The sequence below is a fragment of the Salvia splendens genome, chromosome 7 (genome assembly GCF_004379255.2).
Source record: "Salvia splendens isolate huo1 chromosome 7, SspV2, whole genome shotgun sequence".
NCBI lineage: Eukaryota > Viridiplantae > Streptophyta > Magnoliopsida > Lamiales > Lamiaceae > Salvia > Salvia splendens.
This window is the reverse complement of record NC_056038.1, coordinates 9389791-9417623: the sequence shown is the minus strand read 5'-3', so window position 1 is coordinate 9417623 and position 27833 is coordinate 9389791. Positions and strand designations below refer to the sequence as shown.

General features: G+C 35.5%; 2 protein-coding genes, 1 long non-coding RNA gene and 1 pseudogene across 3 annotated transcripts; 1 reads left to right on the top strand and 3 right to left on the bottom strand.

The window, feature by feature from the left end:
• The first annotated feature begins 1509 nt into the window (after positions 1–1509).
• On the top strand, positions 1510–6107 carry LOC121810302. Its single transcript, XM_042211100.1, has 6 exons — positions 1510–1746; positions 2340–2687; positions 3503–4632; positions 5099–5275; positions 5379–5503; positions 5596–6107. Exons 2-4 carry the CDS (start codon positions 2342–2344, stop codon positions 5180–5182), a joined length of 1560 nt encoding a protein of 519 aa, XP_042067034.1. The 5' UTR covers positions 1510–1746; positions 2340–2341; the 3' UTR covers positions 5183–5275; positions 5379–5503; positions 5596–6107.
• Positions 6108–17521: 11414 nt separating this feature from the next.
• On the bottom strand, positions 17522–20407 carry LOC121810369 (annotated as a pseudogene).
• A 4791-nt stretch (positions 20408–25198) lies between these two features.
• Positions 25199–26136, bottom strand: LOC121810367. The gene is made up of 2 exons (XM_042211159.1): positions 25777–26136; positions 25199–25708 (listed from the first exon to the last, which is right to left on the bottom strand). The coding sequence occupies exons 1-2, from the start codon at positions 26134–26136 to the stop codon at positions 25199–25201; spliced, it is 870 nt and encodes a 289-aa protein (XP_042067093.1).
• Positions 26137–26142: 6 nt separating this feature from the next.
• LOC121740817 lies at positions 26143–26497 on the bottom strand. The gene is made up of 3 exons (XR_006037679.1): positions 26455–26497; positions 26287–26374; positions 26143–26208 (listed from the first exon to the last, which is right to left on the bottom strand). It is a non-coding gene; the product is annotated as an uncharacterized LOC121740817 (long non-coding RNA).
• Positions 26498–27833: the final 1336 nt, after the last annotated feature.

Sequence of the window (27833 nt, the reverse complement as noted above, 5' to 3'; positions counted from 1 at the left end):
CCCGTCTTTGTGAAGACGATCAGATGCGCAACAGACGAAAAGAAGATCTATTTTGCCGGTCGTCAGAAGGCAGCGCCCAAGGATGTGAAGCGGCCATTTGGTGTGCTCCAGGCTCGATGGGCGGCAGTGAAGGGTCCATCACGGCTGTGGTATATTGACAACATCGCTGATGTCATGTACGCATGTATTATCATGCACAACATGATTGTCGAAGACGAAGGTTCAGCATTGACTGATTGGGCCAATGATAATGTTGATGCTGCCGGTCCAAGCCACGACGTGGCCACCGCCAATGTACGTATGGGGATACCCCATGAAGAGGCCGATCGGGTCCGTGCATTTGCCGACATGCGCCAACGACATGCCCATATTCAACTTCAGAATGATATAATTGAAGAGCTATGGACGTGGATAGGTCGTCGTTGATGTTTATAATGTAATTTGTTTAGTATTTTTTTTGTTGAAATGCAATTTTTTATTTTTTTATTTAATGAAATTATCATTGCACTTTCTCTGTCCGTATTCGTGTCGAAATTTTAATTCCGTAAATTGTTTAATTTGGTGAATTTGAAATTTTTTTTTTATTGTGGATGTCCGCCATTGTGCAATGAGATGTCCTTATGACGTGTCAGTGCAGTGGGAGGTCCTTAAGACGTGACATGAGGTGTTTTTGGGATGTCCGCAGGGACATCCGCACCACTATGGATGCTCTAAGGACATCCCACAGCACTGCCACGTCATAAGGACATCCCACTGCACAATAGCAGACATCCCCAAGGACATCCTGGCCGACAAACACAATAATAAAAATTCACAAATTCACAAATATGCAATTACGGAATTAAAATTTCGACACGAATACGGATGAAGAAAGTGCAATAATAATTTCATTATATAAAAAAAACGATTCAAACAAAGTAGTTAGTATGCCTTGAGTCTATATAGTTTGCCGCTAGCCGAATGGGGCCCGACGGTATGTTATGTTTTTGTTTTAGGCCTTCATTTTCGACGATCATGTTGTGCATGATAATACATGCGTTAGCCGGTCGCTCGTCCGTAGGGCAAATGAAACGAAGTGCAACGAGCCAATATAGAATTATGAAAAAAAAACGAAAATTGGGATGTCCGCCGGGACGTCCGTCGAGTCACCACAATAGCGGACGAGAGACGGACATCTCGACAGACGTCCACGCATGACCGCAGACGACCTCTCATCCGTCCCGGACGTCTGTCGACCTGACGTCCGCCCCAATAGTGGACATCCCGGACGGACGACCCCCTCGCCGGGACGTCCGCTATTGTGGATGCTCAATAATAGTCTCATAAATTAATATAATTTTAATGAGAAATTAATAGAATAAGATTGCGAATAAGAAAAGAATAAATAAATAAAGCAAAAGAGAAAAGACAAAAAAATTGAATAAAATCGGACTAAATGAGTCAATTATGGATTAAAATATTAATAAGTGTAATTTGTCAAGAGAAAGAATATTGAATTATGGGTATCGCGTCTATGTGTGTCCATGAAAAATTCAAGCTAACCCCAAAACCCATTTAGTTCGAGGTTACAGCCACCATTCATGGCGGTGGCCGGTCAATAGATCCAATTGGCCGGATTATTAACTTCATTAATCTATTCGTGGAGCTAGAAACTGCACCTGTGCTTGCGATTCTGCTCTCTCCCTTTCCTAATTCTCCACCCTAAATTCAGCCGAAATTCTTGTGCAAGGGCTTCCACATTTCCAGGTATGTGTTGTCATTATTGCTATATTGCTAATTTTCTTCTTCTTTTTTCCCGCGGATTGATCTATTAACCATCCATTTTGAATTGCGCTCGACTTTTTTTCTTCGAATTTGGTGTCTATGTTCATTCGGGGTGCAAGGACAGTGGTAATTGACTAATTTCTACGGAGATTTCTGTGATTGTGACTGTGTGGATATATACTCCAACTGCAACTGCAGTAAAATTGTAGGATAGTTGTGGTAATTCGCATGGAGTTTGTTTTCGTTATTTTTGCCCCCACCAAGTAAGGAATTATTGTTGAAACCTTTTGTTTATGATTCTTTGCTGCCTAGGAAGTGAAAAGTTGTATACTCGCGAGGTGCTGTGTTTGTTAGTGAGTAAAATTTTATGCTTAAGGCCTTCTCATCTAAGCATTTACGCGACCATTCAGAATCGTAGATTTATGAATTAACTTTCTTGTTGTTGGATGGAGTTATGTCACAATATCATGCTTATGCTCGATACTTGAGCATGGCTTGATAAATGCCTTGATTTTGTTTGCTGGATTAGTATTTAGTAAGGAGGTTTTTAATTTTTATAGTTTGTGATGCTGCAGAAATGCTTCAGCTTTTCCTTTGCGAGCCTGCCTGGGACCATGACACCAGGAATGATGAATATAGTAAGCAGAGAATATCACTTCTTGATGAATTAGAACAATCAATCTGGTCATTTATTTCATCAGGAAGCCGATCAGAATCTCGGCTGTGGCTCTGTAACACAATATCAGGCATAAACTCCATCCGCCCCCACCACCAACGAGACTTATTTCTGAGCCTATTGAGATCCAAGCCAATTAAGTGGAACTTAGCATCACAACTTCTGCAATTGATCTTTCAGAAACAACCACAAAAGATGGGGCCTATAATAGCAAGGAAATGCTGCAAGCTGGAGAATTTTTTTAAAGGCAAGTGCTGATTTTGACTATAAATTTCTTGCGACATTGGATTGATATAAATTTTCTAATAAATCTTCCACGGATTATTTACTGAGCCCATCTTTGATATATTAGGATGCATTGTATCTCAGGAGTGTTAACTGGAATTTCAGTGGCATGCATAACATTTTAATTTATAAAGATATACATGAAGAAGTATTTTAGGGCTACTTCAATGATCTTTGATTAATGATTATATTGATTGGTAATTATTTTTATTTGATGAACAACTGATGACTGTTTTTCTCTATGGCATTATAGTTTATACTCAGTTTTTCCATGTCGACTATGACTATCATTATCTGAATGGGAAAAAACTGGATTCTTTTTAAGGGTTCTAATTGTGGTTATCTGAATGGCAAACAGCTGGATTCTGTTTAAGGGTTCTAATTATGGAAGCTTAAATTGTTTGGATGGCATTGACCTGCTATTTATGACTTCCCCGCTGATTGTCTGAATTCAGACATTATGTTGTATTACCCCCTAACTACAAAGAAACAGTTTGATGTTTATAATCGCATCCATATGTAAATGCCAACAATTAGAAATAATCTATAGTTTTCTTCCATTTTCAGTCCTTGAGTGCACATGTGTAGTATGTTTAGTTGATCAGATCAAAACGGCATTTTGTCAGGATCCTTAGACATTCATAGCAATTTTAAATGGCATGTCGTATATAGTTAAATTTACATATTTATTGTTAATTAAATTGTTGGTACTACTCTTATACAAATTTTCAATTGGCTGGCTCATTGTTATGAATCCTAACCCATTTATGTCTCCAGGAAATTCTAGGCGCATCCTACAGTGGTTCTCTAATTTTGCTGGTACTGGTGGCTCAGATCATGGAAAAGGTGCTAAAGCATTATCCCAGTTTGCTTTTGTAAACCGAGATATTTGTTGGGAGGAGCTGGAGTGGAAAGGTAAACATGGGCAGTCTCCTGCCATGGTTGCAACGAAGCCCCATTATTTCCTTGATTTAGATGTTCTGCGAACTGTTGATAATTTTCTTGAGTATGTACCTGAATTCTGGTCATCCCGCGAGTTCTCCGAGTCGTTAAAGGATGGTAGCATTTTGCTGAGTGATACACAATATTTTGTTGACTTGTTTACTGACCTGATGTATGAGGAGGAACTAGAAGAAGTTTGGGAAGTTATTGATGAATTCCTCATGGAGCAATCTTTCTCATTCTTATGCCATCACCTTCTGATCATTCTCGAAGAGCATGATTTGTGTCATTTCCTGGATCTGGTACCAAAATATCTTACACAAAAATCAGAAACAGTTGGGCTTGGCAGTGCATCTGAATGGTTTGAAGCGATACTTTCAAAATACAGTGCGTCTACTACCATAGATCAGCTACTTCTGCTTACTGCTGTGACTAGTCAAGGTCGCCATCTCCTGAGGCTTGTTCAGGAAGAAGGTAGCGAGGAACAAAAACAAAAGATAAAGGATGTGGTTTCTCAGCTTTGTGAACTGTCAAATCATGCCAATGATTTGGCAATAATATTGAAAGAAGGCCTAAATAGCAACCCCTTAGTCGTCATAAAAAGGTTGGGTGTGCAGTCCTGGGCGATATATTATTGGCTATCACGAGAATTTCACAAGACTGAATCCTGGGAGTCTTTGTTTGTCAACAATGGAATAAAATTTCGCCAGTCTGACAAGTATGCTATGCTACATGATGATGACTTTCCGGAAGATGGATCAGAGTATGATAGAGGATCTAGAGTAAGCCTCAAGCGCAAGAAGCATAGAAAACACAAAAGAAGAAGACAGCGAAATTTCAATCCTACTGAAGATTATGAAGATGAGTTGGTTGGACATGATATATTGAATAACAGGCTAGATCTGCAATCCAAGGTGGGTGATTGGTTGCTCTCAACTGATGGCTATTCTTCTGTATGGAGCAGTGTAAGTCCAAAAACTCTCTTTTTTTGTTGCTGCAATCCACATCCAGTCTTCAAGTTGTTCAGTTCATCTATATTTTGTAGATGCTCAAGTACTTAATAGTTGCCAAATTCTTTATCACATGATTATTATATATGTATAAAAAGATGTAGAAACTACTTTTATCAACTCATAGACTCATGTTGGATGATAAAAGTTGGGAAGCATAAAGTTTCTGAGACCATAAAATCACATCTGAGATGAAAATTCTATTTGTTAATGACACCACAGGTTGCTCTGCTTTAGAATGGTAAAATGTGTTAGGTAAAAAATTTGGTCCCAGGCTTTCTTCTAGTCTTAGATGATTAGATATCATGTTATATATGTGTTTTTCTTTCTTCCAACTTCACGTGTTATACCCACAAAATGTATGACTGTATTCATATAGAGAATGTTTGAATTCAAAGTGATTTCTCATGCTGTTTTGCAGGTGGATCTGCCAGAGCACCTTTCAAGGCATTGCTTTATTGTGTGGCTGAAGTGGGTGTTTGCCAAGAGCGAGATGGTGCCTTAATTTTTTGGTCTAGGACTATTCGGCAAATTTCTAGTGGAAATATCATGATATTTCCCTTTTGACAGAGAGAGCTCCTTGTTAAAATGTTTCAAGGTTCGTGGGGAAACCGATTCTTGATATTGAAAACACTTCCATCATTTTTTAGAAATTGTCAGAATATTTCATGAATTTGCTTAAATGAGAGATTATTTCCCAGGACCACCTATGGTTTTATCAGTGAAGTTGCACTACCGCACGAAACAGGAAAGCGGTAGAAACCTATTTGTCTTGTCCGGTGTATTGAAAGTCAGGAGGATTTGCATTGACCGCAGAAATGTCCAGGTTCTGTCTTGTTCAGTTACACTACTTTCTTGAATTTTTATCATAATACAACTAAGACAGAAATCCTGATAAAATGTTGGATATGTAATTAGCAATGAGAACTTAAAGAACAAGCCCCATTTGGCTCCTTCGTCGATCAATGACTTGCCAGTAGCTGCCTCTTGAAAGTGAGAGTTGAAGTATATGCTCGTCTTCTCTATCACATATTGGTCTAAAGATTTTAAGTGTTAATAGTGTGCTCTCTTTGGGAAGTGGGAGTTTATGATCACGTGCTTGAGAAGAAAAAATTATGGTGGCCATTTCGTTGGGCCTATGTACATTTGAAGATCTCTTAGTTTTAAATTCATTAACATAAATTTCCTAATGAAATTATGTCTGAATGTTTCATGAAGTATGAGTTGCACCTTATTTGTCTTTGGGAATTGGTATATTCTAAATCCAATTCCAATGATACTCCAGAAAATATGTAGTAGTAAAAAACTCTGTTTTCCCACCCATAATTTTTTTCTTTTGAAGTTTGTTAGAGTATTATTCTTGAACACTATATTGTACTATGTTTACTATTGGTGGATATAAAATTACAATTAGTGTCATTAAGCATTAACATAATTGTAATTGCGTAAATAAATTTTTTTAGAGGATCAATAGTGATTGGTGACACAAACTTCTAACCTATTGATTGTAGAGGATTCATGTACTGATTTTTTTCACGTCTTTTTGTCTTATTTAATTCCATGTGTCTGTTTTATGTCAATGAAAAATCGTTTGAATATAAAGTTACTTTGTATCCGTAATATTATCAGCATTCTTTTATACTCCATATTTATATCAAACTAGTGTTATCACCCGTGCTATGCACGGGACATAAGATTTTTAAATAATGAAGTTAAATTTTAAGATAAGAAAAATAAAAAAAAAAGTGAGATTGAAAAATGGATAAAGAGAATTAATAATATTTATGATTGAAAAAATGTGTTAATTATAATAAGTATTCATAACATTATAAAGGATTAAAAATATTATAAATAGTGACAAAAGGAGAAATATAACATTTATGTTTGGCAAACGATTTTATGTAATATTAATTTATGATATGAGTGGAGTAAAATAAAATAAAACAAATGACAAATATGAGATACGCGATTAATGATAAATAGTGGGTTAGTTAGAATAAGATATAAATAAAAGAAAATATATGTGCAAATGAGGATATGAGACGAAAAAATCATATAATTTAAATAAATAAATAGTTCAATAATTTTAATCAACAAAACATATGTGTTCAAAAAATAAATTCTATGCACATGGAAATATATATTTACGATTATCCTCTTTATATACCCATAATGCAAATGGTAATACAAAATGATGAATAATTTGGAACACGGATATTATAATTACAATATTAACAATAGTAACCTTAATGTCTTTAATCACAACGGTTGCGTACTAAAATATTATAAATTAAATCACCCATGAGACAATAGTCAAAGGGAATTGACAGTGCGTAAAACTTGAATGACAATTTTGGATCAGAAGTTAAAGAAATTATAGGAATCAAAACTTTTTCACCAACGTTATGACCAATCAAAACTTTCGCCTCAAAAACATGATTACCAAAACGTGTGATTATCAACAGAGTTCCATTACACAACTCATTAGAATGATCAATGTTCCTTATCAACAAAACATGAAAACCAATCTTCAAAAGCTATGCATGATTAGGAATACCAAACGACTTCAAATTATTCAGCAAAATAATTAGAGATTGTATCAAACTTGGATATACTATCAGAGTTCAATCAAATAAACACGAACATCATATTTATCCAAAAAGATTATAAACTAATTAACTTCATCAAACTACATCTAAAGTATGAGATCAATTAATGTTAAATAAAACTCCATTTCTAATTTAGACTAAATAAAACTCCAATTATACCTAAAAAATAAAACTCCAATTATACCTAAAAAACTCCAATTATACCTAAAAATATAGAACAGATTTAGTATATACGAAACATAAAAGGGGATCAATTCTGCATCAATATAAATTAAAGATATTACCAAACATAATTTCCCCTTCAAGATTCTTTAGCTTGGATTTCTCATCAAAAGGCTGAAAAGAGAAGATCTTGAAGGGAAATTAGCATCACATATCTCAAAGAACTCTGTTTTGGAGAACATAAGGAGTCAATATTGATGGCCTGTGGCACTGGCGGATCCAGGCGGGGTCGGCCGACCCCACCACCTGCCCCGGAGTGCACCGGAAAGCTACTTTCTTCGGCCTCCGACCTTACGGCGTTCATGTCCGCTCCCACCTCACGTCCTCACGCCGTGTGAGATGATGAGGAGACTGATCGGAGAGAAAGGAAGGAAGTGAGGCAGTCGGATGGGTAGACTGTTGTCGAGAACGAAGGAGTTGTTGGAGGGGAAGATTCCTTCCGCAGTTTTTGTTTTCGAAGAGAAAGAGGAATGGTATTGGAGATGTCATTATTGTTTTCTCATCCCTATATTCACTCGTGAATTAGAATAAACCGACATCAATAAACTTAACTAAATTTAAAAGATTAAATATCTTAAATATGTTATCTAATTGTAAAATGGGCTTTGAAATATTTTTCTTTATTTGAATTAATTCTTAGAAGTCCATTAAAAATATATTCTCATCTTAAAATATCAATTAATATTATAGTAATATTTTTTTACAGTATATCAAAATCAACTTATCTAAATTAACCACCTACTTATATAAAGTAAATATTTCTTAATTTCTTCAACTCTTAGTTTTATAATTTAAATTTTCAGCCTTATTATTCATATTCAATTTTTTAAATCTTTAAAAATTTGGTATGTTACAGAAAAATTATGCTATGTGTATGTCATTTTTTTTTGTCAAAATACGTAGTATAACATAATTGTTCTCTCTTACTTTATTATTTATTTGCATCTTTGTTTTATCTAAGATCACATTTTATTCTTTCTTCAGTTAGCTCCATAAACGTCTTTTTCCTAAATTCTGTATCCAAAAGAAGCGTCTCGCTTATAACGGGACGAAGAAAGTGGAGTGTGTTGTTTTAAGATTATCGATACTCGCATGAATTATTTATATTAAAAAATATATTTATAAAAATAATTAATTTAAATAGTTATTTTAAATAAATATTTAAAATCTTGTTCAACCCCACGATATTTTGTTCTTGGATCCGCCATTGGCATGTGGTACGATTTTGAAGCTTCTTGGACCTAACAAAAAAATGTCTTATTCAAATCAAAGCTCCTTCTTTAAAACATATACTACTATTAAACTTATTTCTTACACTCCAAGTTTCATTTAACAAATAAATCTTCTCAAAAAAATAATAAATAAATAAATAAATAAAAACAAATAAATAAAAACAAATAAATCTTCTCTAAAAATGCTTACAAGTATTGGAATTTTCTATTTTCTTTTAAACGTATTTCAATCAAATAAACTTTTTCTGAAAACAAATAGAGCTATTGCAGTTTCAGATTTTCTTTTATATAAGAGTTACATAACATTTTTAGAAAAAAGCAAAATCAACCTATAAGCAGTTTTTTAAATTACTATTGAATATTTGGTAATCTAAATATCAGACTTTAAAGTACATCTAGGGTTTAGATTTATTAATATAGTACTGATACTTTGTTTAACAATTTTAATCCCATATAGTACTATATACTTATATATTTTTATTTTATCTTCAAGTTTTAACTATAACTTGTGTAATTGACCACTTATGCAAATGAATTTAAATCTCAGGTTAAGTTTCTTTGAAAGAGGCAAAGAGGAGGATCGGTAACAGTAGAAGAATTGAAAGAATTCACAATTTGCAATTTGTAGTTCATGAATTAGGCTTAAAAAATTGGCCTGCAACTACAAAAGATTTGTTTTACCAAGGAGAAACATAGGTATGCAAGTTGCAGATACAAAAGAATTGCAGATTTCTTATACATGCAGTTTCCCGACAAAACTGTGACACGGTGAAGATTACATGTATACAATTTAAAAGTCTTTCCATAGTAGTAGAATTATTTCTCCATTTACGTAGTAGAGTCATTTTCTTTTTTTAGTAAAAAATAACACATTTTTCACTTTTACTCTTTTCTCTCTTTTGTTTTATTGTCTCTATTTTTTCATATTTTATTATAGTTTTTATTTAATATATTATACATTTTTTTCTCAATCTCCGCGTTTGAAAAAAATGTCTATATTACTATGAAATACTATAAAATAGTGTAAAGAAAAAGAAAAAGTAACTCTACATTTCATATCTGCGTTTCATTTTGTAAAGAAGTGTATAAATAAAACTCCAGAAAAGGATGGCCATTTTTTACATCTCCTGCGTTCCATTCAATTTGAGTTGAATTTTAAACACTGAGGTGCTGTGTTTTTTGAAACTGAAGAGGATCCATTCCATAAAAAATGAGTTATGGATTAATACAAAATGCATAATCACCAAACTAACAAAATTGGCAGATTGAACATTAAAATGAAGGGATATTGGCACTTAGAGCATCCACACCGGTAAGCAGAAGCTCACCGTCCGTCCTTGCCAACGGCAACCGTGCCAGCGAGGAGGGAGACGTGATGTGTTTCTATTGGTCGTTGGTATTTTCTTTTTTTCTTTTTTTTTAAAAAATTGAAAATAATACAAAAAAATTAAAAAAAAATCGGATTCCCAAAAATATAGCCGTTTTATTATCTTTTTTGATTTTTTTTGAAATTTTTTTATAAAATTAATCCCAAAATCATCTATAAATACACACATTCATCATCCATTTGAATGAAATTCGGCCACTTATAAATTTAATTATGTAATTTTTAATTTTTAGGATTTAAATTATGTAATTTTTAATTTTTAGGATTTAAATTTTTTAATTTTTAATTTTTAAGACTTTAATTATGTAATTTTAAAATTTTATGATTTTAATTATGTAATTCTTATTATTTTTGTAATTTGTAATATTATTTTGGTTATTTTCAATGAATTTTAATATTGTGGAAATATTTTTATTTAAATTCAATAATAGAATGGTGAGACCCTTGTGCTCGTCCTTGCGGAAGAGCACGGATGTGGTGTTGTGCTCTTGCCTAATAGCAGACAGAAAAAGTTTGGTCGGGCCCACAACCGTACTCGTTGGCAAAAGCACGGTTGTGGATGCTCTTAATATCACAAAACTTTCAAAAAGTTGGGTTTTCCCACAAACTTTGAAATTGGCAAATAATATCACGAAATTTACCCCGAGTTTGTTATTTCCCACCAATGAAAAAATTACAGAAAATAATAATATGATATGAATTTTTTTCGTAATTTCTCGACAACAACTTCGAGAGCTTCAAGTTTTTTAATACTTGAGTATAGTTTTTCTTAAAGCACACCCTCCAAATTTGTTCTTCAATCCATTAATATAGCCATAAATTTTATTGGTGGGAAATAACAAACTCAGGGTAAAGTTCGTAGTATTATTTGCCAATTTCAAAGTTCGTGGGAAAAACTCAACTTTTTTAAAGTTTTATGATATTAGATACCAATATCCCTAAAATGAAATACAAATACTAAATGTACACATATATCGAAAACTTTTCATTTCCTTCTATCCCTATTGGGTCATCTCCAACCATTTACATCAAACTCAAACTCATTTTCCCAGTTTTGTTACATCAAACAGTAATTCTACTCCAACTATTTACACCAAACTCAAAACTCAAAAGAATATTCCATATTAACCTACTTTTTTTACCTTTTCAATCTTAACTACATATTTATTTAAATTACACATTCACCCTACAACACTGTCAATAATTTTTCAAATATAATTAAATAATTTATTACAATTATTTATAATATATATATATATATATATATATATATATATATATATATATATATATATATATATATATATATGATTGTGATCAAGATAAAACCATTCTTAAACGTAGAACCATTCTTAAACGTAGAACAAATGCCAAACGGAGGTCGTTAGATCTTTTAATCCAATGGTGTTGATTTGCACAACAACTTCCCATTACAACCAAAACTATTATTAATGGGTGAATGCAGAGAAGTGAAAAAATAAAGCATGCATGGACTCTTCTTCGTTTCATTCATTCTTCCATCAACATGTGAGTTTTTTCACATGTTGAGTCCGGAATGTTGTGAAAACATAGTCTAATATGTATGATTTTTAATCTTGACCGTCATTTTTTCCTCATCCAATGAATAAAATATGTAGAGTTCTAGGTTCTACACGTAAGAATGGTTCTATCTTTAACGCAACCCTATATAGATACTATATATATATATATTAAATATATTATGCATTCAATTAAATATACACTAACTTCAAATTATAATACATCAAACGTACTATAATAACATTCAAACATAAATTAAAATACATTCAATTCATAAATTAAATATATTATGAATTGCAATATTAAATACTAATATTACAATTCATACTCAATAAAATAACTAATACTCAATAAACTATTTAATAAATTATATGAAATATAATTTCACAAATCACACAAAATCCTAACATATTTAAATATATTATACATTTAATAAAATATACACTAAATATTGATGATGAAATCGTCTATATCTTAAAACAAATAAATACTCTGCATGATTACATTATACATATGATAATTAAAGAGTCCGTCTTAACTAATTAGAGCATCTCCAATGGCGGACGTCCGGTCGGACTTCCGCGAAATTTTATTTCTGTAAACGTAAATTGCTTTATTTGTGAATTTGTGATTTTTTATATTGCGGAAAGTCCTAGTGGGAAGGGTGATGGGAAGGACGGATTGTGCAGGGGAAGTCCTAGTGACGTGGCAGTGGGATGTGAAGTCTTAGTGACAAAGACATCCGTGCATTGGAGATGCTCTTAGCCCATTTCAAATAAAAAACAAATACATATATTTAATTAGCCCATTAGCGTTACAATGACATAAACCCTGATTTTCTCTCTCCCGTCGCCGCTATCTTCTTCTTCCCCTTCTTAATCTTCCTTTTCCCCTTCTCTATCTTCTTCTTCTTCTTCTTCCCATTCTCTATATTTTCTCGTCTGCATCTCCTCATTTTCTTCACAAGTTCTTCAACCATCTACAGCTCTCCATAATCAGGTAAGTCGTTTCTTCATTCTTCTTCTCCATTTTCCGTCTCTGTGCTCTCTCATCTCTCTCTTCTTCGAATATCATCAAAAAAGAAGGGCTTAATTACAATTTCAGATGAGTTTTTACTCCCCTCATATCATAAGTTAATATCGGCCGGATCTGACCGTTGAAGAACAAATCGTCGGCGGAGCTCATCTGTTCCGACGAGTTTGCGGCGGTGGATGGCAGCGTGGCTGAGAAATTGAAATTGAAATCAAAGCAACTGGAATCGGCGGCGGAAGCGGAGGCGGATGGGTAGGATTTGAGAGCAGTGGCAGAGAGAGAGGTGCACAATACACTGAAATGGTATTCACTATTCAATAAGTTTGTAGGACCGTGTATATAACAGGAATAGTACAAACTTCTTAGAGAAGCCAACTCTATAAAAATAATTATAAAATCTCTGCAGATTTTTGGCATCTGCTCCCATGCGTACTGTTCAAGATTTGCAGATTTACACACGGTTCAAAATGGTGAAAAAAACACACTAAAATCAAGAAATAATGCACAGTTTTCCACCAAAAAGGGCAAAATTAGTATTTAAAAAAGTTTCAAAAAACTTTCACTTTATATATTGATAGATTACTAACTTGTTGTAAAATATATTTATATTTTCATATTAAAGTTGCTGAAAAAAGAGAAAAATATAAATACCAGCATTGGAAAAAAGGCAACATACATATTTTCAAGAGAACAACACCAACACACATATTTTCAAGACAAAATCATAAATGCCAGAGCAATTTTTGAAGCACAAATGTAGAATACCAAAATCTAGGCGGTAGTATACAAAAATCTAGGCTGTAGAATACCCTATGGCCATGTTTGGTTGCCAGGATTTTGTCTGGGAAAGTAATCTGATTCCTTAAATTTTAAATTCATGTGTTTGTTTCCGTTTTTAATCAAACTGGGAAAGTAATCAAAATCCTGAAACAAGGAAAGTTAGTACAACTTTCCAGGATTCTGAATCCTAACTTTTCTTAGGTATTCTTTTTCCAAGCTTTAGGATTCTTACATATTTAATGCAATATAGTACAGTCTATTATCATCATCATCATCATCATCATCGTTATTATTTATTACAATGTTTTAAAAATAATTTAAAAGTATAAACCATACTTAATTTTAGGATAATAAATAACTATAATTCAAATTATCATAATTATAACTATATTATTAATATTTATTTTTATTTTTATTATCATAAAAATAATAATAATTTATTAAATAATTAAATATAATAATATAATAATTATTAATTTATAAATTAGTAATTAACAATAAAATTGTAGTGAAATTTTAAATTATAAAATTTATTCAATTAAAAATTAAGTAAATATAATGATAATAATAATAATCTTATTTATTATTATATTATTATATATTATGATGTATAATCCATATTTAAATTATCCATCGTAATAATAAATAAAATAATATAATTATTATCATTTGTAATTAATAATTTATTAAATAATATGTATGTATTATTTTTTATAAATAAAAATGATAAGTATATTTTTAGTTTAGTGTTTAAATCAAATATATACTTTCAAATCTTGATATTTTCCAAACACTGGAAAGTAAAGTTATTAGAAATCATATTCCCGGGATTCATTTTCCCATGAATCAATTTCCTTGCCAACTTTACTTTCCCGCCAACCAAACATGGCCTATGTTCTAGCACACATTAATGCCTCTAATATTTCATACCTCTTTCAACTTCTTTTCCCTCAATAAATTTGTATTTATGAATTATATACTATCTTAAATATGAAATATATATAAAAATTTACTTATGAATAAAAATAATTTTAATTATTAAAATTAATGCTTGATTTTATTTAGATATTAATTAATTAATTAATTAAATTCAATGTGTGTATTAAGGCTTTTTATTTGCTTAGACATTTAGAAAAACAAATATTATTGGAGTATTTTATTTTCCATTTAAGAATTAAGATCAGTCACAAAAATTAATCAAATTTTACTTTGATAAATTTCTTCTTCACTAACAATACTGTAAAAGATTAATTACCAAGATTAGTAGTAGTAGTTGAAGTAAGGGGTGTTACCATGCTTGATTTTAGATTTTATATGGAGTAGTAAAAATATATATTTATAGGATTTGATTTTATTATGCTAGAGACGTAAGCAAAATGGCTTTCCCATATAATATATAAATACATTCCGAAAAAAAATGGAAGCTTGAATCCAAAGACAGAAACCGACACGTAGCGGTGGTATTCGAGATTTCATAGAGTAAATACCGCCATGCTGGCGACTGTGGACGTAGATGAGACCGATCTCAACGGCTGAGATCGATTGGCGTGACAAAGCAAGCTCATCTGATTCTCCACGAAGGCTTTTGTAGATGTCAAATACTCTATTCTAACAAATGATAGATGAAGGAGATCGTGACAGCAGGAATAAAAAAGCTTCATCTATAGGGGTAGCCAGACAGAGAGAAAGAGCTGAATTAGAGGATTTGTGGAAGAGGAGGAGCCCATTTGGAGAGAGGAAAAGATATTTGGAGAAAAAGATTGTTGTTTTATCCGCTGGATTCATTCTGAATCTTGATTTCCGGCGAGCCTCTTCTTCTCCGGCAAGTTATGCTGTACCGACCTCTGATGAGATATCTGATTGGATTTCTTCATCTGGGTCAAGCTGAAATTCTGATTCTATTCCAGTGATGGACAGAAACAGAGAAGCCAGAAGAGCTAGTATCGTCGGCTCCAATGGCTGCAACCGCCGCCACCGAACCAACAGCCTCAGAGACTCTCCAGGTTGGTTTTTCTCGTTTTTTTATCGACGGCTCCGCTTTTTCTCCACTGATAATTCGAGCTTTTTTTTGCAGATGAAGACGTGGAGTTGCAGGAATCAGTGAGGTTAAGGGATAGAGTGAAGAAAGATCGGGATAGAGGGAGAGGGAAAGGGAGAGGGAGAGAAATTAGTCCATAAATATGCAGATTATGTTGTGTCTTTATAAATGTCATAAACTTGTCGTATAAGCCAATTTTTTCTACATGTCATTGGGCCAATTTTTATCCAATAATATCTGCCTTTTTGTTTGCCCAATAGATAGTCTTCCCGCTCAAAAGTGTGCCACATAGACTCCAAAAAACTGTCCCTTTAGATATTGATAGATTATCAACAAGAAATCGTTTGAATATTTAGATTCATTTTCAATATATTATTAGCATTATATAGGGTATTAGAAATGAGTCACTCACACCTTAAAAGACCTTATAAGGGGAGGGTAAATTGATTAGATGAGATCTTCATCAAGAGATTAGATGAGATTTTCACCAAGTCGATATGAGATAAAATTTAGAGAGTTTAACATGCCCCCTTATGTGTGGGCCGGAAAGGACATCGGTCTTCCATCACGTGGGTAGACAATGCAAGAGATAAGAGAACCATCATCAATGTGGGCCAGAAAGAACATCGGCCTTCCACTCGTGAGGTAGATAGATAAGAGATAAAGAGAAATCCATCATCGACTTAGGTCCGCTCTGATACCATATTAGAAATGAGTCACTCATCCCTTAAAAGACCTTATAAGGGGGGAGGGTAATCCACACTTATATAGATTAGATGAGATATTCACCAAGTCGATGAGGGACAGAATTTAGAGAATTTAACATAGGGGTTGTTCGGTATTCAAGATTCTATCTCATGATTAAATATGTATTATGTTTGGTTCATAAGATTGAATTTCACAACTTATTAGATGGATAATCATGTGAATAATCACCTTCCCCCAACTAAAATAATCTCACAACTTAATCGTAGATGAATTACCATATGATAATTGGGCATGACTACCGAACAACACCTTAGTAGTATGTTATAAGATAATTGGATTTTGGTTAGTATCCTACTCCCTTCGTCCCTCAATAACTGTTCACTTTAGTTTTGGCACGAGTTTTAAGAAATGTAATGGAAAGTGAGTTGAAAAAGTTATTGGAATGTGTTCCACTTTTATATATAATAAAATGTGAGTGAAATGAGTTAATAGAATGTGAGACATATTTCCATTTATTGTATAAAGTGAAAATATGCAATTGATGTAGGACGGATGAAAATGACAAAAGTGGACAATTAATGGGGGACGAAGGGAATATTATTTTGTCAATTTATTCAGTAATCTAGAAGTTGAATTAAATTGTGTATAGCCTTGAGTATTTAGTATTTCGCACATTTTAAGCATTGGCAATAAATTAAAAAATAGTGTAAGTGCATCCACAATGGTTTCAAGATCAGGCGGACGATCCATTTTTTTCGTCCTCGTCTGTGATCGTCCGCTCATTGCAGAGGGACGTACGAGTCAGGAGACTGAAAGTTCGGTCGCGGTCGAGGACATGCCCGACCCCTCGTCCACCCGATCGTCCGCCCATTGCAGGACCGCGGACGAGGACGAGGACGATCTCGGACAATTTCAACGAATTATTATCCTTTTTTTCCCAAACTCTATATAAACTCCCTCCCTTATTCACTTTTTTACACACACAATTCACTCCTCTACTCTCTTCTCCTCTCTTTTCTCTATCAAGTATGAATCCCGACAATTTCCCAAACTGGAATATATTTTGGTATTTTAGTAATTGAAAACGGAAAAAAAATTAAGAATTAAATGCAAAATGGGTTTTAATTGATAGGGCGAACACTAAGGCGGAACCACTGCAGAAGGAAAGGCCGGATTAAGAAATGCTGATGTGGCGGACACTAGGACGGATTATCATCCGACCCCTGCGGATGCTCTAAGATGTAACGACTGAGTATATGGAAATAAATAACAAATGTTTTCAATCGTGCCTCCTTGTACTACAAAATACATTCTCACATGTGCAGTCCAAGTACAAAACATCTTTTGAGTTGCGCCTTATCATCACATCTTTGGGTTCTCAAAGTAGAAGATATCATCGTTCATGTTTCCAACTTTAAAGCTTTAGCTTTTTTGTTCCCAAGACCTGCAATAAATTAGACGAACGAACACTAAGGAAGGCAATGAATTTGTTTATCTGACGATTAACTTAACTCGTACTTGTTCAAGAAGCAGCTTCAAAAAAGTTAAAACTCACCCGATGAAATAAATTTCGGTAAGCTGACATATTCGGGGCATGAACTTTCTGGTGGGATTTCAACGCCACAATCCCGAAACTGCAGTAGTTCTCGAAACAAGAAAAAAAGGATGTATCAAAAATGCAAATTATATCTCTGATGGCCTAGTATATCGATCTAACTAACTAATGATAAAGACAAAAATCACAAAAACATGGAATATATAATTAAGCTACAATATCAAAAACATCGGACCTTGAAGTCCTTGCTGAAGCAGAGTCGAAGTTCCTCGACAGCATCACCAGAACATGCAAGTGCTGGGGTGGCATGGTAAGCCTTTTCTATAGCTGAAACAATGCCTCCAAGAGGATACTTTTCACAGTTTGATGCTACATAGACAGCTTCTCTTAAAACTTCCTGCTTGTGTATATGCATATCATATACAAGAGGATGAATATTCCAGATGCTCTTCTGACTTTGTTCGACTTAATGTTCGATAAGCCAGTTGAAGTCATACAAGTTAATGATCAACCAGCAGGCAATCAACCACGTACAGAACAAAGTGCGCAATTATACATACACATGCACACAGTCATTATAGACGGTCAATGCATATTTGGAGATCTTGCATCTTTTAACTGAACCTTTTATGGTAAAGACTATACCACCAATAGGCAATATGAAAAGATGTGAAGGTAGAAGTAGAATCTCTGGATTCATGGAGTTAATATGTTCAACAATAGTCTATGCTATTTAGTGACTATTAAACTGACTTTCATTTTAATTTTACTTTACATATGACATACATTCTTGTAATCAGATGAACACACTCTTCAACAGGTTAGATACTCATCAAAATACAACATAGTTTTTCACTTGTGAAAATAAAATATATGCATGAAAAGGAAAAGTTCAATGTTAAAGCATTATCTTACCGTGACATTATATTTGAAGTAGAGGTTAAGAACTGTCCTGAAGTAATCATATTAATCTCTTATGACTGGAAATGAACAAGGTCCATGTTTTTCTGGAAAACAATGAATGAAGATGAAATAAGGTTCCTTCCGTTGAAGTATTTGAAACCACTACTAAATCATCTTTAGTAATATCAGACTGCTTTGTGCACAAGATGCTAAATTATCAATATTTCAGACACAAAGGGAAGATATTGACCAAGCAGAGCTAAATTTCTCAAGAAGTTTACCCCACTGTCTCCAGATGTGTTCCAATCCGAATATTCCAAACACAACAGCAACAAAGGAAAATCGTTAGTTTCTTCTCTTGGCATCACCAGCTTTAAAGGAATGTGCATCAACAAACCTCATGTTCCCAGAACAGCCCCGTTCCATTATGGCAATTTGAAGAAGATTCACAGTTGTAAGACGGCCAGTACTTTTTCATGGTGCTTAGCAATGTCGAAATCTGAAATAACAAAAATCAATTAATTGGACGAAGCATATCAAATTCTAGGAGAAATTACTACATGCTTGAGAATATATTTCTTCTACTAAAGCATCCAAATAAGCAAACCAGTGCAAACTAGAAACTTACCTTTTTAATATTGAATCTTTTGCCAGGGCAGCATGCTGGCTAAGTCCCGTCATTATAATCAGGCCAAAGTCCATCTGCATGGAAAGGAGAGACATGGACATAGAATATATACCAGAAATAGGACCTTCTTAATCTCAATACGGAAGCAACACTCGGCTGCATACATAAACATGAATGAAAAAAATAGACATGCATCTGCTAAATATCAGATTACCGATAACTCATAACACTACATGGTTTTGTTCAAGTATGAGATAGCTTCACTTACGGATAGTAAATTCTGTAAAGGCACTTGAACTGGAGCAAATTAAACAGAAACGTTAGTAAGTCTTCTTAGAGTATTAGAAAATGCTCAAGCAGCAGTCAGAATAACAAAACATGCGTTCATCAACAAATATGGAAGAGGCTAAGTTATTTTTGTGAAACAGTTAATGTCATTATCTGCTAAAATCTCTTGACGCGTAAAATTGCCTATCAAGAAAGCTTATTTGGTTCATTGTTTTTTGTGGGTGGTGACTGGTGGTGAGTCTATCTGTCATCTTCATCTCTCAATATTTAATCATGAATATAATCTTTCATACCGAACATGCAAACAGTAGGTCTTCCTTCAAAAATTAGGCTTTACACATCAGTGTGCTAATGCTTGATCATATACTGGCAATTGTTTTTCTAATCCATTAATTTAATGCGCAAGAAGTTGCAGTAGGGAACAACTGAACTGAACCAATTCCAACCACAGTTGAGCAGAGATTATTGAGAAAGAGCAACAACTATTTACCTCAATTCAGTTCTTATCATCTAGAACTTATTTCTAAAGAGTAGTAATATCATTGCATGAAAAAACGTCTAATAACAAGGTGGAGAGAAAATTGAATTTACCGGCGACAGCAGGCATTGGAGGGGCAGCATTCACCGTGGGACGAAAGGCAGGCTGTTCCCGGCCACAGAAAAGATAGCATGAAGAAATCAAATTCTCTCTGCTGATTGCTTGATTTCACCAACAACTCCCCCAAATCCGAACTAGTACTGGATGATCCAATCCAAAGAGTTACGAAGACAATGCATTGAATTTTGAGGCGCGCGGGGAGTGAAGCCATCGAATCGTAGTAGAAATCGCAATAAGCGGATCTAGAGAAGAATATTGAAGATTTACCTTTTTCTTGAGAAAAACGCGTTTCTAGGCGACTTTGCCTTTAAAATAACGTAAATGTACCCATTTTGTTATCAATTCCATTTATGGGAAAAACGCCGATGAAGTTGGCGTGTTTATAAGTAAAAACGCCAGTGATATTGGCGTGTCTATACGCAAAGTTGGCGTTTTACAATGGCACCGTATCTTGCTCGTATTTTTAACCAAAATACTTAAATTTGAACACGCCAATCTTGATGGCGTCTTTACTAAATAAAACGCCAAGGTCATTGGCGTGTTTAACGTAAAAAACGCCAACCTGATCGGCGTTTTTCGGTTGAACCATATATCTCAGATCTCCCCCAAAATCGCAGACCCTAATCACATTTCCTCCCTCCCCAAAACGCGAAAAACCTTCCCAAAGCTGAAAAACGCGAAAACGCTTGCCTTGGTCGGGTTAACCCGGTGGTGGATTGAAGCGTGTAGATTTCTATTTTGGCTCATTTCTTCCAAATATTAGTACTCGCAATCGGTTAGTATAACTAATTTTTAACTCATTCTTCCAAACATTAGTCTACCAATATCAATATTTGATGGATTATTATGATAGTATATATTGTAGTGTAATTTATATAATTATTTGATGGATTGTTATAGTATTATAAATTGTATTGTAATTAATTGAAATATTTTGACCAATTGTTATGGTATTATATGTTGTAGTGTATCTAATTTTTTACCCATATTTGATAGGTTGTTATGATAGTATATATTGTAGTGTACTGTAAAGAAATATTTTTGACCAATATTTGTGTATGACATTAATGCAGATAGTATGACGTGGTGTGTCCATTTATATTGGGGTGGAAATATAATTCCCGGAACAGTTATTTCATATGATCCTCCTTTTGCAAAAGGATTGATTATGTTGGATGAAAGTATTTCCTACGATAAGCTTGTGGAAACAATTTGTGAAAAAATGGGGATAAACAGATTTGAAAACAAACTTCAAATAGTATGGAAACGTCATATATTCTATGGATCTTCAATCACGTATATAGGTATTTTACTAGAAGAAGTATACATGCCACTAATGTTTAGTGAGAGTATGACTACAGAGGTCAAATTGAATTGTATGTTGAGTATTCGTCAATTACTCAACAACATAGTCATCATCTCATGAGTAATGATGTTGGTACGTCTACGAGAGGCCGAGAACCATATTTCGCTGCAACACAAGATTTTGATGTTGGTACGTCTACGAGAGGCCAAGAACCATGCTTCGATACAACACAAGATTTTGATATTGGAGCCGTGCATTTAGGGGACAGTGACAACCCAGCTGTGGTTGAGGACATAATTGGTCTTGATAAAGCCGACTTTCTTGATCCACAATCACCTTATGATTCTGAAGATGTCGATCCGGATAGTACAGATTCAGATGGTGCTTCGTCGGATGAGGACCAATTTGTTGCTCCAAGAACATCCATTCCGGTTGGAGAAACAGTGGTTGGCGAAACATCAATTGGAGGAAGAGCAGTACTAGAAAGAGTAGTTCCACAGTTCCCACAGCCTGGTATGAACTATTTTCGCACCTTACCAGGTCCATATGATAGTTTTGATCCAAAAAACTTTGAGTCTGATGATCTCAATGTGCATTATTGGAGTGAAAAAGATCCGAGCAATGTCGGTTTGCATACTAAATTTAAAACCAAATTGGAATTGAAGTCAGCTGTGACTTTTTGGCATTTGGAAAAAATCCGACAATATACAGTTGTTGAAAGTAAAGGAAAGAGATGGCATGCAGTTTGTAAGTGGCCACAAGGAAATCCGAAAGATAAGTCCTTACCGCCATGTTTGTGGGAGTGCCGAGCAACATTGAGGAAGCATGATGAACACTGGCAAATTAGAGTGTTTAGCACTGCTCATACTTGCATGGGGGATCGTAATTATAATGGGCACGCTAATCTTTCGTCGGGTATGATAGCGTTGAGTGTTCGACATCAGATAGAAAACGATCCTTGCTACAAGGTAAAAGCAATTGTGGCGGATATTGAAAATAGATTTCATGTGAAGTTAGTTACAAGAAAACATGGTATGCTCGGAGGACAGCTATTGAGCTTGTGTATGGTTCGTGGGCGTGGAATTTCAAAGTTTTACCAGGTTATTTGAATGAGTTGCAAAGACAAAATCCTGGCACAATTGTCGAATGGTTACATGATGAAAGATTAAGCAACGGTATGAACAAGGTTTTCAAGTACGTATTTTGGGCTTTTGGTCCAGCTGTGGAGGCTTTTCAACTATGCAAACCAGTTTTAACCGTTGATGGAACTCATCTACGTGGACGATATCGAGGTAAAATTCTTATTGCCGTTGGATTTGATGCTAATAAGAAATGTTTGCCTATTGCATATGCCATTGTTGATGAGGAAACCATACAAAGTTGGAATTGGTTTATGGAACGTATTAGAATTCACGTAGCCAAGCATGAAATATGTGTAATATCTGATAGGCATGAGGGAATCATAGATGCAATGAATTCTCCCATATGGAAAGAAGAACCCAATGTGGGCATCACAGATTTTGCTTGGTACATGTTAGAAAAAATGTTTTGCAGAATCACAAAGGCATCATGGTAAAAAAACTTGTTTGGAAAATTGGTATTGCTACAAAGAAACGCAAGTTTAAGATCAGACGTCGTTTACTTCGAACCATCAACAACGAGGCTGTGCAGTACCTTGATGCCGTGGAGTTAGAAAAATGGAGTTTGGCGTATGACAAACACAAAAGATGGGGTGAGATGACCACTAATATGGTTGAATCTTACAACAATGTGTTGAGAGGCGCAAGACAACTCCCAATTAAAGCTTGCATTGATCTGATATTTTGGAGGACAATAGAATGGTTTAATGAGCGGTCAATTGCATCAACACAGTGTGCCACACCACTTACCCCGTGGGCCCATGAAAATGTGTGCAAAAATGATGTAAAAGGTCAATTACATAATGTGAGAGTCCCAAACACAATTGCAGGGCTTTACGTGGTTCGAACAAAGCGTCGAATTGGTGGAAATGGCGGTAATAAGTGGAAGGTAAAGTACTTGGAGTCGAACTGCAAATGTCAAAAGTGGCAGATGTGGAGGCTTCCATGTTCACATGCAGCGGCAGTTGCGCGGTTTAGAAACGAGCCCATGCTGTCGCTTGTTGATAACGTATACCGCACAAGTGTTTGGGTACACCAGTATTCTACGGTGTTCAATCCAATCAGACACCAAGATTATTGGGTTGTGCCTGAATGGACTTTGCAATGTTCACGAGCCCAGTTAATGCCTAAAAGTCGAGGTCGATATCGTACTACTAGGATTCCTAATCAGATGGATGTCCGTGAAGTTGACCAGCCACGCGCCCGACGCCGATGTAAACATTGCCGTCAACTAGGGCACGACAGACGCAACTGCCCGAATGCTTCTTCAAGGATGGATACTCAGTTGGTAGATGATGCCGCTGTGCCTCCACCTCCATCAAGATCTGCAGTTCGAGGTCGTCATTCTATCAGCCACACTGATGATGCCGATCATGATGTTATGCCTCCACCTCCACCAAGATCTGTAGTTCGAGGTCGGCATTCTGTCAGCCACACTGGTGGTACAGGCGAAGACATCAGTCTCAGTGATATCCCACATTCTCCACCTAGGTCTTCTGTGCGAGACGATTATTTCGGGGTGGATTTAGAGAATGTCGTTGTGCAAGATACTCCTCCGTCTAGACTCTCCACCGCCAGAATCGGGAAGGGTATCCGTAGCTTCTTTACCCGGAGAAGGCGAGACAATTGAATGTGTAACAACTATTTAGCTGAATTGAACATTGTTCTGTTTGTTCTGTTTTACTTATATTTTGGCGGCGTCGTAGTTATTTATTGAATAGAACATTGTTCTGTTTTACTAATATTTTGGCGAGTCATAGAATATGCAAAACGTAAAATTTAGTTTATTAAAAACGCCACTCAAGATGGCGTTTTTCCTAAAAACGCCATCTAAGTTGGCGGGTTTGTGTTAAAAAACGCCATCTAAGTTGGCGTTTTTATCTAGAAACGCCTATTTCGTTGGCGTGTTTTAAAGACGCCAACGCCAATTGGCGTGTTTGTTCAGAACCTCAACCTCGGTGTGGCAGAAAATTGCAAAAAAAATTTCGGACTTAGACACGCCATCTTGAGTGGCGTGTTTAAAAAAACGCCACTGAATATGGCGTTTTATAGGAAAAACGCCATCGACGTTGGCGTGTTTTAAAAAACGCCTAGTAAGCTTGGCGTGTTTGTTCAGAACCTCAACCTCGGTGTGGCAGAAAATTGCAAAAAAAATTTCGGACTTAGACACGCCATCTTGAGTGGCGTGTTTAAAAAAACGCCACTGAATATGGCGTTTTATAGGAAAAACGCCATCGACGTTGGCGTGTTTTAAAAAACGCCTAGTAAGCTTGGCGTGTTTGTTCAGAAACTCAGCCTTGGCGTGGCAAAAAATTGGAAAAATGTTTCAAGTTAAAAACGCAATCGTGAGTGGCGTGTTTCAAAAAAATGTACCAATCCAGCTTATAAGAGTTCAAATTATCAACATGCACACGTATAAAAAGCGGATTTATCAAATTACTAATATACATACGCCAAATGAATGAAAAAACACCAATATCAATACAATATATCAAATTACTTATATAAAGCGTTCAAATCAATGTAAAAACACCAATATAAAAAGTTCGGGCAACGTTCACTCGTCTCGCCTTTTACGCATAAACAGACTACTGATTCCCTTCCCGATGCTGGTCTTAGGGATTCTAGACGGAGGAGTATCTTCAACGACGGCATTCTCTAAATCAATGTCGTCTCTCGCAGAAGACCGAGGTGGAGATTGTTGATCGCTGAGACCGAAATCTTCTCCTGTACCACCCGTGTGGCTGACTGAGTGACGACCCCGCACGGCAGATCTTGGTGGAGGTGGAGCCACAAAATCGTCATCAGAATCATCAACCAACTGAGTATCCATCCTTGATGATGACGACTCTCCCCCAACTTTCTTCTTTCCACGCCGCTTCGCTTTTTGCCGCACGGGCATGTCAAGGTCCAGCTCAGAGCGCTGTGAAGGACGGTGGTCCATCGTCTCAGCTTCCCCACATATCTGGAGGCCATCTTCAACCATTCTCGAAATGGTGAATAAATCCGGCCGTCCTGACATGTCTTGCTCCCTAAGAAAGTGGCGTATTTTGTGAAGGGTCTCCACCTACAATTTTCAGTGTTAATTACATTTCATCTTATGAATATAAACAAAGAAAAGTTGTTGAAATCTACCGCGTAGTGATGAGAGGCAGCCGTTTCATGGAAGCCCTCATGAGAATGCACCCCAGGTTTTGTTAGGTACACCACGGTTATCCGGCGACACCAATCCATGTACTCATCAGTAGCAACAGGCACCAATGAGTACTCCAAATCAACATACACCGTGTCGTGCCTATTATGCCAATCTTGTATATGATTGGCGTGCCACTGAACCCAGTTCCGACCTGCTTTGCCACGTCGATCCTGTTTCGTAAAATCAGATCCGTGGAACCGGTCGACAATCGGGATATAAGGTTGGACAATCCCAAATTGTCGCAACGCCCGCTGTGGCATGTGTGGCTCAACCATATTCCAGCAGATTAGTGTTGTCATCGACGTCTATATAGGACGACCTGCAACACAAACATCCGGCAGATTTCGCGATTCATACGGCCTCCAAATAAACTAAATATGAAACTTATTTAGTCAAAACAAGTTCAATCAAAACAACACACTAGCAACAATTTAGGTTACGTAAATTACCTGATTGGCATGCATTGTTGAGAACTGATCTCTGAAAGTTTCAATGCAATGCCCCGGTGCTTTTACATAAGAGGCCCGACCAGTCCATCTACAAAAATTAAATTATGAGCGAACAACACAAAAATCAATAAAAATTATGCTTAAAAGAGTAATTAGTGGACAACTTACGCGACTGCACATGGTAAGTAGTCTACGGGCGTGGGGTTCAGCATCTGCGGTCTAATAATTGGGATTCTTTCCCAAGCCCACAGCTGTAACAATGTAAGAGCTCCCCCGACATCGGTGCTCTTACCAAGTGCAGCTTCACATAGATTGTGGTACAAGCAGGCAAGAGTCGCACCTCCCCAGCTATAGCTAGCACATTGTTCTATATCCATGAAAAACTGAAGGTAGAAGAATGGAATTTTATTACCGGTAGCGTTCGGGATCAGTAGACCACCCAGTAACAGCAGACAATACACACGAGCACGTTGATTGTACATGTATTGCTCGTGGTCATCACTCAACTCAATCCGCAGTTGATTTGATAAGCTTGTCTGCTTCCAGTTCAATTCTTTTAGATCTACTGCATCTGGAATAAAGCCAAGAAAATCCAAACAAACATCCTTCCAATAGTTGACATCCTTAGTGGGGATGTAACCCGTCAGAGGCTCACCGTCAGTTTTGAGGCCCCATAAGACCTCCACGTCCTCTAAGCTCACAGTCGCTTCACCGACTGGAAAGTGAAACGTGTGAGTCTCTGGCCTCCAACGTTCAATCAAAGCGGTGATAAGATGGTGGTCAATGTCTTTCGGTTGACCACACCTCAACATCTCGCCGAACCCCATCTCATCTATAACCGCCAAAACACGAGGATTTATGGGAACATCCCATATGATTCCTTCGTATCTTCTACACCGTACGTCTTCCGATGACACTCCTGCCCATATGTTATTAGAGACGTGTTGTCTCTGCAGATATAATACGGAGGGGTCCTCAGGACCACATAAGAGCCGACGACGAGAAGTTGAAGAAGATGCCATAAATCACCTACACAACATTCATATTCCAAATTAAACAACAAACAAACCTAAACAAATTCAATAATTACAAACAATTTAATACAATATCACAAAATGGAACACCTATATCAAACAATTCACAATACACAACTTCAACATCATAACACAATTCACCTACACAAAAGTAACAGTTCAAATAAACAATATACATCAATTTTCCACCAATTCAACTTACCCAATTTTAGTTTAACCAACCTAACAATTTCAATTTCAACCTAACAATGTACACAAAATTAACATTTCAAACTAAAAAAAGACATTAACCAAAACCCACATAAACCAAATCAATTTGCCCAATTTTTAAGCTATCAAACCCTACGATTTTGGTTTATAATCAAATTTATACACAAATTCACTTAACCCAAACAATCCAACATAATAATCAACACTAACGTCATACAAATAATCCATATGCACAATATTTCAACTCAAATCGCAACACATTATAAACCCTAGCTAAGTATCCAACAATTACTCTAATAATGT

Coding starts and splice junctions, on each gene's coding strand:
- LOC121810302 (XM_042211100.1), top strand. CDS start 2,342: ATGCTTCAGCTTTTCCTTTGCGAGCCTGCCTGGGACCATGACACCAGG. Junction 2,688..3,502: donor GCTGGAGAATTTTTTTAAAG/GCAAGTGCTGAT, acceptor TTATGTCTCCAG/GAAATTCTAGGCGCATCCTA. Junction 4,633..5,098: donor ATTCTTCTGTATGGAGCAGT/GTAAGTCCAAAA, acceptor GCTGTTTTGCAG/GTGGATCTGCCAGAGCACCT.
- LOC121810367 (XM_042211159.1), bottom strand. CDS start 26,136: ATGACAACACTAATCTGCTGGAATATGGTTGAGCCACACATGCCACAG. Junction 25,709..25,776: donor CTGCCTCTCATCACTACGCG/GTAGATTTCAAC, acceptor TGAAAATTGTAG/GTGGAGACCCTTCACAAAAT.